Source organism: Tamandua tetradactyla, chromosome X, assembly GCF_023851605.1.
Source record: "Tamandua tetradactyla isolate mTamTet1 chromosome X, mTamTet1.pri, whole genome shotgun sequence".
In the NCBI taxonomy this organism is placed as follows: Eukaryota; Metazoa; Chordata; class Mammalia; order Pilosa; family Myrmecophagidae; genus Tamandua; species Tamandua tetradactyla.
In genome coordinates, this window is record NC_135353.1 from 23,867,654 (window position 1) to 23,882,493 (window position 14,840).

Sequence of the window (14,840 nt, forward strand, 5' to 3'; positions counted from 1 at the left end):
CCTTTTACTCACTACTAATTCGACCATTACTCTGTTTCAGTCATTACTAAGTCCATCATTACTCCACCAATAGTTTCAAATCACCAGACCTAGAAGAAACTCTTAACCTTTAAACCAGGTTTGAGAAAGGGCTGACCTCTCTTATACCACCAGTCCAACGCAAAACAAACAAACAAACAAACAAAACACTAATATTTATTCCTATTTGGAAGCACCTAAGCTCTACAGCAGTCTCTTATCATCCAGAGAACCTTGGGTAGTGGGTCTTAACATCTTTGAGAATTTAACTAAATCTACAGACTCTCTTGCCAAAAAAAGTCCCTTTATACCCAAACCTGGTGTATAATTTCCATGGATTGGTCAGGTTAAGATTTGCTCATTTTGGTGGACAGATGACCCCACTTAAAATTAACATCATAAAGTAAAGAGGAATCGTAATTGGTCACCAATTATCCTGGATGCTACTAGGTTCATTACTTTCAGGGACATAAGGAATTTGCTACTGAACTCATCCCCCTGACGGTGTAATTTGCTTTTAGGGCATGCAGGCCTCAGAATCTGAAAGGCATACATTCAGCTTACACCTGGGCAAACTACTTAAATGCTCACCCTTAGTTTCCATGTCCCTAAAATGAGGATAAAACAGTATCTATCTCATGAGGCCATTTTGAGGATTACAAGAGCTAAAGCATGAAGAAAAATAAACTTGTACCTGAATAGAAGTAAGGATTAAGTGAAAATTCAAGAAAGTATTGCAAAATGAAAAAAAATAAGGATTTTTGCATGTCAGACTTGATATTCTCATAGTCAATGAAAAATATTTCTTTATTCACTTACCTTCGTCTTGTCCAACAATAAATTTGTGTGTTCTCAGCAGATTGGATCTCATTCTGGTTAACTGGTCTAAAAGACCACTACGTGGAATATCATAAGCGTTTCTATACGTCTGAGGTTTCAAATCCTGTTTGAAATGAAGCAGATCATTCAGTTACCCCTAAAGCATTTAATAGAAAGTTAAATATTTAAGCCTCTTCAAATCTTAGTGAAGATAGCTACATTCAATACATCTAACTATATTACAATTTTCCCAATGGAAAATTTCTGTTCAGTGACTTTGTTCTGAATTCTAACAGACCCACAAAATATTAAGGACACTGGGAATATCTGTTGAAGGTATGTCATTTAAAACACCAAATCCTGAAATTTATACTTGTGGCAGAATTAGCTGCTGCTCAGAATCTAGAGTTAATCATGTGCAGCCTTGGAGGTGTGCCTTCAAGAAAGAAATGGCTGTTCCACTGGGAAGAGTATGATTAGCTGGTAGCTTCTTGCTTCAGTATGTTCAGAATCTGCCGAAGCATTTGAACCAAGACTTTGTTCTTCCCCGGTTGTCCCCAGGAATTGACTGAGAAGGGCCAGAGTGTTAATGCCTGGATAGTTCTGTCTAAAGTAGACCTTCTCTGTGGGAAATTAAAGTGCCTGAATTTGCTGTTGGGCTGGCCATGAATTTCTCCAACTGCATGGCTGCCTGAATCTCTTCATACCCAATCCCACTTATTTCCCATTCTTCTCACTGGGTACAAGGTCAGCATTATAGTCTGTAGGCTCTCCCTGCTTAATCCTGTTCCCTCTCCCCTTTATATTTCATGAGTGTCACCCCCAATAACTATCATACACTTTCATTTTTTTTGCATGGGCAGGCACCGGCAATCGAACCCGGTGGGTCTCTGGCATGACAAGAGAGAACTCTGCCACTGAGCCACACCGTTGCCCACTATCATATACTTTTAATTCTGTTTTGGCATCTGCTGGCAGAAGGACCCAACCTAAACAATTCTGAAACTGGTGCTATAAGTCCAAAATAGGATTATAATTATATCAGAACTAAAGTAATATGAAAGACATAAATGCATCAATGAAGTTCAAACAAATGCAAAGTATTTACTTTGTTTATGAGCCCTACTTGGAAGCCAGCAAATTCTTTGGTATTCAAATCTGCCAGTCTTGGTGCAGTTTCCCCCGTGATTTCTTTCAATAGCTTTCTAAAATTTTTACTGTGAGCCAAGGAAACTCCACCTCCAGAATGATTTTTCACTTTGATTCCAATTTCCTGGGGAGGTTTCTTCCCCACTGACGCTAGTATTCGTTCTGACTCTAGTTTGGTCTAAAATGAAAATACATATCATGTTATGAAAAGACTTACATTAACACTGTCTTTTTTACTATATAAAAAAGATAATACTTTAAGAACCCAAAATAACAAAACTTCAATTGCAAATCACAGAAAAATGGATAATTAAACTTTTTCCTGTGCTTTTCTGTACTGCTACAGCAAACAGAGGGGGAGGGGAATAGAAAGACAAGTAATTTTAATGTTTTCTTTTTTCTTGTCTAGTGTCAAAATTACGATTGAATCACGGAGGAGAGAATGGAAATCAGGGATAAGAATTTCATTCACAGACATTTAAAATCCATTTTGTGTTGTAAAAATAGTCTGTCAATACATTCATCTCAGACCCAGACTCTATATTTATAAATGTAAACTAGTGCTGAAATTCAGATTACACAGATTGGCATTATATCTGAAAAAATTAAGCTGTGTATTTTTAATATTGGACCATCCGAAAAATGCCTCAGAAGGTAATGCTTCATTTAATAGGTATTGCCAAGGAAATAATTTTAAATGTATATTCAATAAATTTATTAACTTCAATGAAAAAATGTCCTTAATAGACAATATTATCCCATTTGGGTAAATATTGCTTGAGAGTGCATTGTACAAATATACTGCATATAAGGCATATTATGTGTTTTGCATACATCTGAGATAATTCAAGGAACATGGGTGACATAGAGCTTTTATTAAATTAGTAATGATCTTTTTTCTCTAAATGATGGAATTCCACCAATGTTCAGTAAGCTCAAAATAATTACAGATTTCTTATGGTTTGGTTAGAGATATTTATTAATTTTTCCCAATTACTGGAATCTGTTTGCTATCTGTAAAAAATTACTAAGTCATGAAATAGTCCTGGAGGCTCATTTATAAAAATATAGTAGTAAAGTTTTCCAGAAGGTCCCAGATCTTATTATATTAGTTTCCACTCTGTCCACTATTCTTCCTTCTTGCCATACTTCTTGCTGACATTGCCTTAAAGGTCCAAGGTAATCATCAAATAAAAAAATCAATCAATCAATAAATAAATAACCAAAACAAAACATCATCATCAACAACAACGAAAGACCTATTAGCAGAGAGGAGAAGGGGTTAAGGGGACACTAGCTAAATCTGGGTTTGCTTTTACTCTCTGTTGCCTTTATAAGCACACTGGACTGACAGGAGCTGGCAAACTCCAGGCAGTATTTAAATTTTTCCAGTTCTAGCAAGGTGTTTCAGCATCCTAACTGTGGAGTTATTTTGGTCCTTTAATGAAATCGGACACGTTGCTTACTACTTTCTGTTTTCTAAAGGCCAAGCTTCCAAACATAGCTAACTTGAAGTATTATAGTCACTGCCAGTGCTGCTACTGTTCCCTACCTGGGAGGAAATTTGTGTAGAAGAAGAAAGTAAAACTGCAGTATCAATTTGTTATATAATAGAACACATATGTGGCAGTAGAGCTCTAACTTGGTAGTTCTCAAACATTTCCATCCTGCAAGAATGGGCTAAGTAGAGGCGAGAAGTATGACAAGGAGGGGTGAGTGGAGGATGAGGTACTAATAGAGGGGGGCAGGTAAGGGACAAGGTGAATAATGGTAAATGAGGTGGGGGGGTATAAAGGAACAGATGGAGGGCAAGAAGAGAGGAGACTGAACTCCACTCTTGAGGTCCTTTTGGGGGCCTATCACCCTCCATTTTGAGGAACACTGGTCTCATCTTCCCCCCGCCCTACCCCCTTGGAAAAGCATATGGATAGCTATCCAAGAACTGGCATAGTGAGTGTAAGGCCTTCATGTGCCCGAAAACCAATTTCAGGCGAGTCATTTAATCACACCAGGACTCAGTGTGCTACCTAAAAAAGAGGGATGTTCTAGCCCAGAGCAATCTGAGGAGAAACTAGATTGAGGATAGACAAAATGTGACCCATGAGATAATTCTGTTACGCCTCTGCCTCTCTTAGGCCACGAAATATCAACCAGCTTGTGGGTAGGACAAACTGGCATGCAAGAGGAGAAATGGCACAGCATCAAATGATACTGACAGACCCTTAACTGCAGTTTACTAGTGAAGCTAGAAGCCATAAGAATCACATTATTACTAATCCATAAAGTGTAGAAATATATACACATTTAATTTTAAAAATTACAATTACACTAGAGAATAAGGAAATGCACTTCTGAGGGCAAAGGATTTTTGTTTGTTTGTTTTTACCAATACTACCTGTTGGCTGAGTTTTTTAAGGTAAGAGATAACACTGTAACTAAGTCCACAATCTAAATTATCTGATATCAGATTTGGAGCTCCCATCATCCTTAGTGCTTTCTTTAATGGCTATAAGGAAACAAAATACACAACAGTAAGAATAGAATAAATCTTAAAATACTCAAAGTTCAGTTACAAGGGGCAAAGGGACATGATTCATTTCTTAGAAGTCAAGGTGCTGCACATAAAACCAAATATGGAACATTAAAAAGTGGCAATGAAAATAGCAGAGAAGTAAGAGGCAGAAAGTAAAATAAAAATCAGAAAAGAGTGGGATAGGAAGAGCAAGTAACAGCAAATTCAAACAGGTAAATTGCTTTCAGTCATAAGTCCCGAGTCCTAAAATTATTTCACACTGCATTTTATTGTACACCCCATTACTGCCAGGGCAAATATTAACACACCCCAATTTCTCCTCCCAATGACACCAACAGTACCATTTCAGACTACCTTTCTAACTCTAGAAACTTGACTTAAAGTTCACCCAGACAACCCCTGAAATGATTTTGATACTCTTGATTTCAGTTATTTACCAGTTCAAAATCATCATGAATACTTTTCTTGAATTGTGAAAACCATAATGAGGCCAGGTGGTTATTTATTCTTTTGGGATCCCTCCTCAGCTCCTCCCAACCCTTGCTGTGTCTATGACACATTTATCTGGCAATAAGTAAATATAATGACTGCAGAATTTTTTTTCAGAAGGAAAACCCACATCAAAAATTTCTAGAGTTACAAAGGGAAGTTGATGTAATACATGAATCCTTATTCATTCTTAAGTTCCAAATTACAATCTTGTAACGTTAGTTTTAATAAGAGAAGCATAAGTGTGTTTTATAAAAATAACCTTGGCAGTTAAAGGAAATAAACAATTTTATTTTGTGCCACCATGGCATCTCCAAACTCTTAAACATGGTTTGAGAAGACAGTGACAACACAAATACTGCATTTATAAATTAAAAGATAATTATCTTATTTCAGGGATAAATCTTTTGATTCATTGACATTTCTCATGTTAAGAATTATCATTTATATAGTTAACAAAGACACACATATAAATACATACTAATATGAAGTATGGAGGCAGAGTTTTTAAGTAGCTGTCAAAAGCCTGTCGCCACTTCAGATTTGGCTTAAGCTTGTGAACTTTAAACAAGTCATCTGTAATAGAAAACCAAATAAAATATTCTATCATTCCAGTCCTGAATTCCCAAAGGTAAATCAAATTATCATATCATTTCTAGAAATCTCAAAGGTTAATTATATTACACGGACCCTTTGCTGTAGTTTATTTGGTTGTCTTTTTGATGGTTGTAGAATTTATCAAAATTATAGTATACATAGACTTTTCTAGAAAATAAATTTTCAAGCTGCATACTCCCCTTCTATCTACGAAGCTACATACAAGATAATGTTATACAACGCTGACTCTGGTTTACTTGAAATATTTTTCTGCACTCTTACATATTGGTAACGCCTGCGATGAAACCCATGGTCACTAGGTGACGGAGTAACATTTATTTTATTTAAGTATAGAGACTGTTGTACTTTTTGCTAAAAGGTCGAGGTTTAGAGACTTTATGATTATACAAGAACAAAAGCCAGCCTCTAATTTCTAGGCAATGATGGCAAGCTAAATTCCTTTTGGGTTCTCCTTAATCTGCATATTCTGTATTTAGCCATATTTCACCCTCAGTTCACTTATTTGATTTTAATGGTCAACTTTTGGTCTCAAATACTGGTTAACAACTGGGTGATAGCACCAGTTACAGCAAGTAGTGGTGGTAGGTTGAAGTTTAAATTTCTATACAGCTAAACATGATTCTTGAATACCATATGCATTCATACAACTAACGATATTTATCTTAAATAAATAGACCCTATCTTTTCACACTCAAATATAATTATTTTGGCAAGCTAATTATACTATATGTGCTACATGAAAATTTCCAAAACATCTTTTCATTTTCTTTCCCGGGTAAAAAAAAATTTCTTTCTAGACATCAACACGAATCTGCCACATCTACTACAAATACCAAAGATATTATAAAAATCCATTCCCTATTTTATTCCTTCTGATTTTATTGGTTCTTATTCAAAAACCAAGTGTTTTAATTGGAGAGACAAAATCATCCCTTTGCCACATGCATAATTTCTCTACAAATAGGGCTACTCTTTGAAATTCTAAATTACTTTAGTTAAGAAAATCAAGTACGTATTTTTTTCCCTTTCACTGCTTTAATAAATGATCCACTGCTGCTGAAATTAATTTACATAAATTTACAAAGTCATAAAATTTAGTTTCTGCTGCTGTTGTTGCTCTTTTGGTGCAGTATGGAAAGAGCAAAGAAAATAACAGATCTGAAGAGATGTTTGGCTCATTGCAGTAAAGAAGTCCTTTAAAGACTATCATACCTTGACAGAAAGGAGCAAGAGACCATGGAAACAATTTTCCTCAAATCTGATGGAATTAGGCAGATTTGAGGAAGTACTGACAGATCTAAATACCAAAACACTGAGATATTTAGATACAAATAGTCTAGATAACCATAGTTAAATAACACTCTTAATATTTCTCAGAAATACAAGTGGGATGATTCCATCTAGAAGCTCATTTAGTCTATTTCTTGCTGAAATTTTAACATGGATGGACGGGAGAATTAAAATCTCCCACAGTCTAGATTAAGAGTAGAGTGCTCTTGGGGGGACACTGCTTTAGCCACTAACTTTGTAGCTCAGAAAATGACTTTGATTCAGATGGAGTCTCTCGGATGGTGCAGTAAGGATGGCAAACAGTGGACTAATCAACATTTGAAAGATAAGATGAGAGTACAGAGGAGAGTACAACACTTCAAGAACTACTGACATTTTCTCTTCCAGCTCCTTTCTCTCCATTTTCCTATTCAAAGAAGAGGAAGATCTGGGCTTGACTCCAAAGTCAGCCACATCCGTAGCAGAGTGAGCTGGAGAAACCACTTCACCCTTTTGAGCCTCCATTTCTATAAAATGGGTGTAATGATAATTGCCTTATCACGCAGGATTTTCCTCAGAAACTAGATTATGTAAGTGAAAACACTGTATACAATGAAAAGAACTGTGCAAAATGTAAAGCCCTGATAGGGCAGGATTGGCATACATCAAATTGTCTTCTTCCTGTTCTCTATTCTCACATCTCTCCCTTTTCTCTTTCTGATCAGAAATGGCTTTAATAAGGAGGTGAATTTTATTTTTCGCACAAGTCTCTGGGTTCTTAATTTTGAAAACAGGTGAGTTGAATGTGGTACATTTCTTTAAGATTAACAAAAGCAAGGTTCTTATACATATCCTAATTTCTGTAGTTGTTGGCTCTCAATAGAAAAAATAATTTCCTATTTGAGAGAAAACCCCCTTGCCAACTGCAACTATCCAGTGGCCACTCTATTGACATGATTCTTCTGATAGCTCATTGATTTAATTAAACTTAATTTATCTATAACTAGGAAATGAGATGTTTCACATTTTCCAGGGAATTTTTAGTGCTTAAATAATTATACTTTTGTTAAGTTACTTCTGATGGAGATCTTGCATTAATTAAAGAAGAGGAAACTGGGGTAGCTATTGTGGGCAAGTATTGTAGCACTATAGCCCAAAAAAATTCAACAAAGAAAAATAGGTGGGAGAAATTAGTCTACCAGATTTCAAGGTTTTTTATAGGGCTACAGTAATCACACCTGTGTGGTGTCGGTGGAAGGACAGACACATAGATCAATGGAACAGAACAGAGAAACCAGACATGGCCCAACATAAATATAGTCAATCAATTTTTTTCAGACAATTGATTTTTGATGAAAATGCAAAAGCAATTCAACAGAGGAAAGCTAGCCTTTTCAACAAAATATGCTGGAGCAATTGAACATCCATAGGCAAAAAAATGAACCTCAACTTAAGTCACACATCTTATACAAAAATTAACTCAAAATGGATCACAGATAAAACTATAAAACTTTTAGAGAAAAAAAAACCAGGAGAAAGCCTTCAGGATTTAGGGTTTAGTAAAGCATTCTTAGACTTGACATCAAATTATAAGAAGAAAAGCTGATGAATTGGACTTTACCAAAATTAAAAACTTTTGCTCTGAGAAAGACCCCAGGAAGGGCATAAAAAAGAGAAGCTACAGAGTTGGAGAAAATATTTGCAAGCCATATCTCTGACAAAAGCCTAGTATCTAGAATATGTAAAGAACTTTGAAATAGTAAAAAAGCAAACAAATAGAAAAAAGCAAACAATACAATAAGATCATGGGCAAAAGAAATGAACAAACATTTCACTGACGAGGATATACATATGGCAAATAAGCACATGAAAAGATACTCAATACCATTAGCCATTAGGGAAACGTAGATAAAAACCTAAACACTGTATCACCACAAACCTATCAGAATAGTTAAAAAAAAAAAGAAAGTGACAATATTAACTGCTGGTGAGGATGCAGAGAAACTGGATAAACACAGAGGCTGCCAGTGGGAATGTAAAATGGTACAGCCAACTCTAGAAAACATTCTGACCATTTCTTAAATAACTAAGCATGCAATTTCCCTCCTGGGCATTTATTCCAGAGATATGAAAACTTCAGTTCATGCAAAAAACCTGTAGACAAATATTTATAGCAGCTCTATTTACAGAAGCCCTAAATGGAAACAACACAGATGTCTTTCAACAGGTGAATGTTTCAACAAACTGTGGTATATCCATACCATGGAATACTACTCTGCAAAAAAGGGGAACACACTTTTGATACATGCAACAACCTGGATGAATCTCCAGAGAGTTATGCTGAGTGGAAAAAAGGAAATCTCAAAAGATTGCATATTGAAAATTCTAGTTACATAACATTCTTGAAGTCATAAAATTATAGAAATGTAGAACAGATTAGTGGGTGAGCAGCTAAGGAGGGAGTGGAGGCAGAAGGGAAGTGGGTATGGCTATAAAGGGGCAACATGAGGGATTTTTGTAGTGATGGAAATGTTCTATATCTTGACTATATCAATGACAATATTCTGGTTGTGATAGCAAGACATCCATTGGGGGTAACTGGGTAAAGGGTCAAAAGATTATTTCTTACAACTGCATGCGAATCTAAATTATCTCAAAAATTTACTTGACAATAGAAAAAAACTATAAAGAAAGTCTAACTGAAGATTATCTAGTCCAATCCCTTTTTTTTTCACAGCTGTGGAAACTGAGGTCATAATGGCACATCTAAGAAAATGGGGTTAAATAAATTTAAAAATCCATATATTTTTCTACTGGTAGTCTTATTAATCTCAAAGACCACCTATATTTTGTATCAGTGAGAACCAACTCCTAGAAAGGATAGTTTTAGATTGGACTAACAAATAAAGTAGAGAAATTTTCAAAACAATCATGTTGATATTTATGATGACCCATTTGGTAACTTCTTAACTTGTAACATTTTAAAGTATTGCTTTTTCTGTACACTTAATATATGTAGTACTTAAAGCATGAAAAAGTTCAAGCTTTTAATGATCATATGAGAATTCGGTAAAGGTTTGATCACTTTCCCCCCAAATTAAGAAATTCCACCAAATCAAAATATTCTTCTTCTTACCACTGGAAGAATACCATGAGGTACCATATTACTGTAAAAGAATGTGGCTCTTAAAATGAGAAAACAAATGCCACATGCATTTTGTTTCATTAAGAATTTTGCCATGGACAAGGAATTCTGCTCCTAGGCACATACAAGGGAAATGAAAACACACGTCCACACAAAAACTTGCATGATTTTTCACAGGAGCATTATTTATAATGACATAAAGGTATAAACAACCCAGACGTCCATCAATTGATGAACACATAAATAAGCATGGTATAGGTATACAATGGAATATTATCTTACCATAAAAAGGAATGAAGTTCTGATACATGCTACAACATGGGCAAACATTGGAAACTTTACACTAAGTGAAAGAAATTAGTCAGAAAGTCTGCATATTGTATGAGTCCATGATTTCATTAATTGTGAAATGCCCAGACTAGGCAAATCCATATAGAAAAACATAGATTAGTGGTTGCCTAGGGCTAAGCTTGGATGGGGTAGGAGTGGGGGTGGGGGACAGAAAGAGGAATAACTGCTTATGGGTATGAGGTTTCTTTGGGGGATGATGAAAATGTTCTAAAATGAGTTTTTGGTGATGATTGCACAAGCCTGTGAATGTACTAACAGTCATTGAAATACCAACTTAAAAGAGGTTAATTTTATGGGGCATGATTTAAATCTCGATAAAGTTGTATATTTCATTGTTTTTTGTATGCTGTATGGCAGGGGTCATATTTCATTCTTTTTCATGTGGGTATCCCCTTATTGCAGCAGCATTTGTTGATTCTGTTTGTTTGTTTGGGATTTTCATTTGTTTGTTTTGCTTGTTTGTTTGGGAAAGAATCGAACCCTGGTCTCCTGCATGGTAGGTGAGAATTCTACCACTGAACTACCCTTGCACACCCTATATTTTTCTAAATAAAAAAGAATTTTGCCATGGAAACCACAGCTTCTACAATTAGAATTACTGGGAATTTACTCTTGTACCTATTTCCTTAAGTTGCTGCCTTGACCAAAACAGATGCCTTAAGAACATTTAATATTCCTCTGTGGAGAAAAGAATGCAAACCAATGTCCCCATGGAAACCCTCTATTTTGAAGAAAACTATCCGATTCTTAAAGAGTTAACCTTAATCCATAGTAATTTTTGGCCAAATCTAGTCTACAAAAAAAGCTATATGCACTTAAAACTGGGGTAGGGGACACTGGAGTTTGCAACTTAGAGAACAGCATAAGAATCGCACACCAGAAGTTGTATCTCTTCTTTTGTTGGATGTAAAAACAACAAAAAAGAAAACGAACAAAACAGAAAATACATTGCAAATTCTATCCTTCCAAATCAGTTTTTAGACTTTTACATATCCTGATATCAATTGTTCTTTGACTGCATTTAAACTGCTTAATGCGTGATCTAATTTGCATTTCTTTAATTTTAAAGATAATTCAAGGACACTTATTTTACTTACCTAAAAGAGGGAGTAAAACTGGATAGTTGTAAGGCATCACAAAGAGGTTTACACAAGTTAAAGTCATACTGGCTTTTAAATAACCAAATGGATATCCAAGTTCATTGTATTTTCCACTGCTAGTAACAAATACCTGGGACAAACGAAGTAATGTATAGTTATGAAAAAGATTTTATGTAAAACCAGAAACATTCCATAGCAACATGTGTAGCATGATTGAATGATAATTTCAAAACAGGAATAGTGCTTTTAGCCCCTGGTTAGGTCATAATGTAACACAGTAAATAGGAATACTCAGATTGTGATGATTTTATGAATTATGTTGAGACAAAATCATACCATTCAGATACCACAAGCTATTATCAACAATACAAATATTTAATTGATTAGTACAATGGGAAATAAGGTGGAAGTACTGCTAAGTGATATCAGCAATTAAACAAATTAACTTTCCAAAAGAACAAGTGGCAACCAGAGTGTAAACTTTTAGGAAAATGGAACATGAGCCCACGTTTAAAGCAAGCAATCACAAAAGCAAAACCCATTTAAATGTTTATGTAAACAGTCCTCATGTGTATTACTACATTTTACTTACTCCTTTCAGTTTTACCTCCTTTTATGTTGCCCCATTCCCCTATCCATTTATTCATTTTTCATTCAATAAATATTTATTGAGTAGCCTATTATAAGCCAGGCACTGGTGCTAATCATTTCGAGCAAGGTAATGCTTTGGTTCAATCTGGAAGGCATTTTCTCTTCCAAATGATGATGGTACAACAAACACTTAATAAAGATTAAAACATTCATCCTTATTTCATGTAACTATCATCACATTCTTTACTGATATTCTTGATTTGATGTATTTTATGTTGTCAGTCCCCATACATTTAATAACGCTGTGTTGGAGCCCTCTAGCTTCCCATGTTTTCTTTGTGTGCCATATTCAAACTCTGGTCCAAATCAGGATATCAGTATATACTTTTTAGGGACCTAGACCTTTGCTTTTTCCAAAGTCCTTTGGCAGGATCATTTAAGACAAAAGTTGAATCTTGATATCTAACAGAATTTATTTAACTTTCTAGTCCTTGAACTAATAAGTGACAGCAAAATCACTTATCAGTTTATTAGAAACTTGCTATATTTAGTTACATCTAAGAATAAATTTTTCCTATGCAATTTATGACTCCATAGAACAGTGAGTTGTCCTAAAACATGATTTCACTATGTTTCATGCCCTAATCTGAACTTAAATAGAAATAAAATATAAGTATAATATAATATGCTGTATTTCCCCCTATTTCGTGTTCTAGGAGAATAAATGATCATAAAAAATAAAGTTTCCTTCCTTCCTCCCTCCCTCCCTTCCTTCCTTCCCAGTAAATTAGTTTTACCTATTTTTGAACTTAGATAAAGTTGGATCATACAATATATGATATTTTGTCTTGCTTCTTTTTGTTCAATTTTATCTTTACGAGAGTTTTCTATTTCTAGCCCTTTTGCATACTTGCTTTAAACCTGTTCTTTTTTTCTATTTGGTTTTAACATCTTGGGAGAGTTTAATAGCTTGAAGACAATGGGTAGCAAAAAAAAATCACACATTTTAGGATAAAACAGATGCAATATGAAAGTGTTCCTTGCATAAATAGAACCGAACAATTATTGATTGCTATATGATCCCATAATTTAGAAATACAACAAATTTCCTTATAGTGTAGGCCTTCCTTGTTATATCTAAATAAAAACGTCGTTATTGCCATGCCTAGATTTTTACAAATGAAAATCCACAGGTGAATCTAGTAATCAATCTGCAAGCCCTTCTGACTAAAATATAATTGAGAGAACAGGTTTATGATATCTCAATGAATTTGTCTCATCCAAGTAAAATTTATACTACATACGGCAGCATGGTTTATACTGCAGGCAGAAGAGTTTTATAGTATTAAATTAATCAGAAATTTGTTTCAGGTGTTTTGATTTTCTGCCAAAAATATCCTGTACATCTTATATGTCAAGTTAAAACTAAGGGCTGAGAACATTGCTTTTGCTGCAGAAACAATACCTGAATAAGATTATATCCTTTAGTTAGGAATTCCTGGATCCATGGATAGGTTTCAGGGTGAGGGGTTTCCCAGATTCTTGAATACACAGATTTCATCAGACTTTACTGCCTTAAATGGCAATGTTCAGTACACTAATGATTCTTATCAGTCTGAAATTATTTGCTTGACCCTGTTGCCTATTTGATGGCATTCGTGAGAAATATTACTAACAGACTCAGCCTAATTATTCCCAGATTAACCCTTGAAGCCATACAATTCAACTCCCGATCCCAGAGTGTTTATAGACATATGGCTAACTGGTAAGGATAAGTACCTGCCAGCAGGTATGGGGAGACTTTCGTTCCAAAATGTATTGCGTTAAGGGAGAAGGTTCAAGTTCATATTTGTCAAAGGGAAGTTTGTCTATTACCATTGGTTCACAATCTACACAGGAGAATCTCACAACAGGATGGGATGTTCGTGGAGGCTAAAAAAGGAAAATATGGTCAGTTAATAAGTGAGCTTGCATATCTGACAATTCTGCAACCTCTTTTATGCTTTGTTAAGATCATCACTGAGATACAAACAAGTGTTTCAAGAAAGAGTTACTAGATCTCTAGGCATCATTAATGGTTTCCATGGGGGAAAAGAGACTCACTCTTCATCTCTACCAACCACTTTGGTATTGGGAAGAGAAAAGGTAAATTCCAAGAGTCATAACTAGAACTTAAGTAAAGTAAAAAAAGTTGCTTTGAATATGTATAAGAATTCATCACAATCCACAGAATGAACTCTGTATTTCAGATCCACTTTGCAACTTTCAAGCATTGCCTGCACTTCATTCCTTTGTACCATGAGGTTACAGATAGTCCAGACAGTGCTGGGGAAGAAGAAATCCATGAAACTGTCCAATGAGGTAATGACAGAGGTAGAGTCACTAACAAGCAAGATGAAAAATAGTAATGTCAAGAAAAAGGCAATATAGAGACTGATAATGATCCACTCGCAACTCTAGAGCCCAGCTGAATTTTTATAAGGACTTCTTACACCCACATGATTACCTTGAATAGCTAGATCTGGGGATGCTTTTGGCTGGGCTGCAAAGGTCCATGTGCCTGGGGTACCAGAGCACACTAACAAAGAAGACAAATTATTAACAGATTTAGCTTGTGTGAACAGAGACCACCAGAGAGGGAAGGATGACAGCAAGGTCAATATGAAGAGATTGGGAGATAGGATAAGCCCTATGGATGGGGAGAAGTGGTTCAGCCTATGCGTGCTGAAAGAGCTCCAAGACCAATATGAATTTGATA

The 14,840-nt window shown here is 35.3% G+C and overlaps 1 protein-coding gene across 6 annotated transcripts in view; it reads right to left on the reverse strand.

Moving 5' to 3' along the window:
- INTS6L (integrator complex subunit 6 like) overlaps window positions 1-14,840 on the reverse strand; it is a 61,639-nt gene that overhangs the window by 14,374 nt on the left and 32,425 nt on the right. For 3 of the 6 annotated variants that reach the window (XM_077145222.1, XM_077145218.1, XM_077145220.1), the window contains 6 exons: window positions 13,862-14,014; window positions 11,489-11,621; window positions 5,490-5,584; window positions 4,382-4,492; window positions 1,946-2,164; window positions 838-961 (listed from right to left, as the gene is read on the reverse strand). In XM_077145222.1, the coding sequence (XP_077001337.1) occupies window positions 838-961; window positions 1,946-2,164; window positions 4,382-4,492; window positions 5,490-5,584; window positions 11,489-11,621; window positions 13,862-14,014 (835 nt within the window). The remainder of the gene's footprint in view (window positions 1-837; window positions 962-1,945; window positions 2,165-4,381; window positions 4,493-5,489; window positions 5,585-11,488; window positions 11,622-13,861; window positions 14,015-14,840) is intronic. The other 3 variants (XM_077145219.1, XM_077145221.1, XM_077145223.1) reach the window with 3 other exon arrangements.